A 3,849-nucleotide genomic window follows, 5' to 3' on the forward strand; every position below is an offset into this window, starting at 1 on the left:
GACCATCATCAAGAAGGCACAGCAGAGGATGTACTTCCTGCGCCAGCTCAGGAAGTTCGACCTGCCCCAGGAGCTGCTGATACAGTTCTACAGAGGAATCATTGAGTCTGTTCTCTGCACCTCCATCACTGTCTGGTTTGGCTCAGCAACCAAACAGGACAAGCACAAACTTCAGTGGACAGTGAGGACTACATAAAAGGTCATTGGTGTGAGCCTACCCTCCATGGAGGACCTGTACACCACACGGGTCACAAGGAGGGCAGAGAAGATCACTGCAGACCCCTCACACCCCGGATACAATCTGTTTGAACTCCTCCCCTCTGGACGGCGTTACAGGTCACTGTGCATTAAGACAACCAAGCACAGGGACAGGTTCTTCCCCCGGGCCATCACTGTGATGAACACTTGACCCACGACAGTATGATTAGACAATAACCCTCAGTGCAATACCTGTGTGTGTGTGTGTGTGTGTGTGTGTATGTATATACATTGTACAGATAATACTGAGTCATAGAGGTCTCTAGCTTTAAGTACTTTGTTTTTATCCCTATTTATCACATTTCGATGAACATTCCTTCATTGTCTGCATTGTTTACTGTCTGTTTATACTGCTTTTTCTGCATTGTTTGCACTGTTTGTTGACTACTATTTTGTTATATTACCCAGCCTTATGCTGGTTACAGTTTTGCACAGTGAGAGCTGATGTACCTGAGTCAAATTCCTCGTGTGTCTGTCACACCTGGCCAATAAAGCTGATTCTGATTCTGACTATTTCACATGAGAATCATAGCAGGCCACCTCAGAGCTTGACTCAGACAAAATTATCAGGACAATTTGATGCAGAATTTCAAATTTAAGCCCCCCTCAAATGTCATATAAATGCTATGTTAACTATAAACTCAGATTGATACTAAAATGAGACGTTCTGTTTTCACAGACTAATATTTTCACATTATATACGATATGGGGTGAACTTTATCAGAAAAAAACTACCTGTTAGAACTATTTGAACAATTAATATATTGTTTATGTGGCATTTAGAGGGCTTTAATTGTGAAATTCTTCAGTTTTTCCCCTCTTGCATTTTTTGGGATAACCTTCTGAACATGCTACTGTGACCGATTTGAAGTTACAGCATCAATCTTTTAATATATAAATTAATTACAAAACCTACTTTCATTCTGAAGTCTAAAGAGGAAGTTGCTGTTAATTGAATTTATTACCTTGAAACAGCTTGAAAATGACAACATGAACAATGTCCTCTACAGAAACTTTTAAGATAGACTGTAAAAATTCCACCATGAAGCAGGTGAATAAGAAACATTACTTTTGTTTTTTTCCTCATCACATCAGTGACCTGTTACTTCCTTTGTCCCTCCAGAGCTGCCACAGCAACATGTCTGTAAGGAGGAGGAGGTTCTGGCTGACCAGCAGCTCTGGAACCAGGAGAGGAACTCCAGTTTGGACCAAGAGGACCCAGAGACTCCACAGGTTACAGAGGAACAGGAGGAACTCTGTAGCAGTCAGGAGGGAGAGCAGCTTGGACTGAAGCAGGAGACCGATCCCTTTATGTTGACTCCTACTTACCACAGTGAAGCAGAACCAACCAATGACCAGCAGCTCCTCTCTCACAGCTTTGCTGTAGCTGAGAGCCAGGATCAGGAAGGAAGCCAGCAAGGAGACTCGGGATCAGTTAGGAATGCAGAGCCAAAGCCAAAGAGGAGACGTCACAAAGACACAAGTCACAGTAACAGTGCAGACAACTCTCCTCTGTCAGAGACTCACTCTGATCATTGCACAGATAGAAAGTCTTTAAAGTGTTGTGAAACATGTAAGAAAATTTTCAGATGTAAGAGTGAGCTTTTGGTCCACATGAGAATCCACACAGGTGAGAGGCCATATGTTTGCAAGACCTGTGGGAAAGGATTCAAACAGTCATCAGCTTTGAATGTTCATTTAAAAATCCACACAGGGGAGAAGCTGTATTCTTGTAAAAGATGTGGGAAGTGTTGCAGGCAACGGCAGGACTTGTCGATCCACATGAGAACCCACACAGGTGAGAGGCCGTATGTTTGCAAGACCTGTGGGAAAGGATTCACGACGTCCTCAAATTTGGATGCTCATTTACGAACCCACACAGGTGAGAGGCCATATTTTTGCAAGACATGTGGGAAAGGATTCATTCAGTCATCACATTTGGATGCTCATTTACGAACCCACACAGGTGAGAGGCCACATGTTTGCAAGACATGTGGGAAAGGATTCAAACTGTCATCACATTTGGATGTTCATTTACGAACCCACACAGGTGAGAGGCCATATGTTTGCAAGACATGTGGGAAAGGATTCAAACAATCATCACGTTTAGATGTTCATTTACGAACCCACACTGGGGAGAGGCCATATATTTGCAAGACGTGTGGGAAAGGATTCAAACTGTCATCACATTTGGATGTTCATTTACGAACCCACACAGGTGAGAGGCCATATGTTTGCAAGATGCTTTTGACTGACATGAAGTTACCAATAACCCCATAGTAGCTCAGATTATAACTCCAGGGAAAGCCTTTCTACCTCCACTAGCTACCAGTTAGCTGAAATGTACATTATGATAGAGTCGTCGTCTTTCTACTTTAGAAGGTTGTCACTGCGAATCATGTGTTTCCACCTAACTATCGTCGGCATGCTCTATTCTCACCCCAATTAACTTCATGTTCTCTTTTAGCATATCCATATATCTCCTCTTTGGCATGGTCCCTGGTAGGCTACTGGTTAAGGCGTGTGGCGCTCTCGCCACTGCGGCCCGGGTTCGAATCAGGGTTGCGTGAGGAAGGGCATCCGGCGTAAAACACGTGCCAAATGTCAACATGCGAGTCGTCAGTGTGAGGATTCGCTGTTGTGACCCCCAAACGAGAAAAGCCGAAAGTGACTTTCTTTTTATATCTCCTCTTTGGCCTTCCTCTTGACCTCTTCCCTGGCAGCTCCATCTCCAACATCCTTCTACCAATATAACCACTATCCCTCCTCTGCACATGTCCAAACCATCTCAATCTGGCCTCTCTGACCTCATCTCCAAAACAACCAACCTGATGTGCTCGTTCCTATACCTGTCCATCCTGGTCAGTCCTAAAAAGAACCTCAACATCCTCATCTCTGCTACCTCCATCTCTGCTTCTTGTCTTTTCCTCACTGCTACAGTCTCTAACCCATACAGCATAACTGGTCTCACTACTGTCTTGTCACCTTTCCTTTGATTCTTGCTGGCACTCTTCTGTCACACAACACTCCTGACACCTTTCTCCACCCACTCCAACCCACCTGCACTCACCTCTTCACCTCTTTTCCACGCTCCCCATCACACTGGACTGTTGATCCCAAATACTTAAACTCCTGCACCTTCTTGACCTCAGCCCCCTGTAACCTCACTGTTCCACATCCCTCCCTCTTGTTCATACACGTTTTCTGTCTTACCAGAACTGACTTTCATTTGTCTTCTTTCCAGAGCAGACCTCCACCTTTCCAAGTGTTCCTTCACCTGTTCTCTGCTCTCACTACAGATCACAATGTCATCCGCAAACATCATTGTCCACGGAGATTCCTGTCTGACCTCATCTGTCAACCTGTCCATCACCATAGCAAACAAGAAGGGACTCAAAGCCGATCCTTGATGTAGCCCCACCTCCACCTTGAACTCCTCTGTCTGACCTACAGCACATCTCACTACTGTCGTACTCCTCTCATACATATCCTCAACTCCTCTGACATCTCTGCCACTCCTGACATCCTCATACAGTACCATAGCTCCTCTCTCAGCACTCTGTCGTACGCTTTCTCTAAATCCACAAAGAC

At 44.8% G+C, this 3,849-nt stretch overlaps 1 protein-coding gene across 1 annotated transcript in view; it reads left to right on the forward strand.

The window, feature by feature from the left end:
• Positions 1–3,849, forward strand: part of LOC109974925 (zinc finger protein 432-like) — a 17,576-nt gene that overhangs the window by 3,405 nt on the left and 10,322 nt on the right. Inside the window, exon 2 of the mRNA XM_020625378.1 lies at positions 1,382–2,537. Within this exon, the coding sequence (XP_020481034.1) occupies positions 1,382–2,537 (1,156 nt within the window). The remainder of the gene's footprint in view (positions 1–1,381; positions 2,538–3,849) is intronic.

This window comes from Monopterus albus, unplaced genomic scaffold (assembly GCF_001952655.1).
Source record: "Monopterus albus unplaced genomic scaffold, M_albus_1.0 scaffold354.1, whole genome shotgun sequence".
Classification (NCBI taxonomy): domain Eukaryota; kingdom Metazoa; phylum Chordata; class Actinopteri; order Synbranchiformes; family Synbranchidae; genus Monopterus; species Monopterus albus.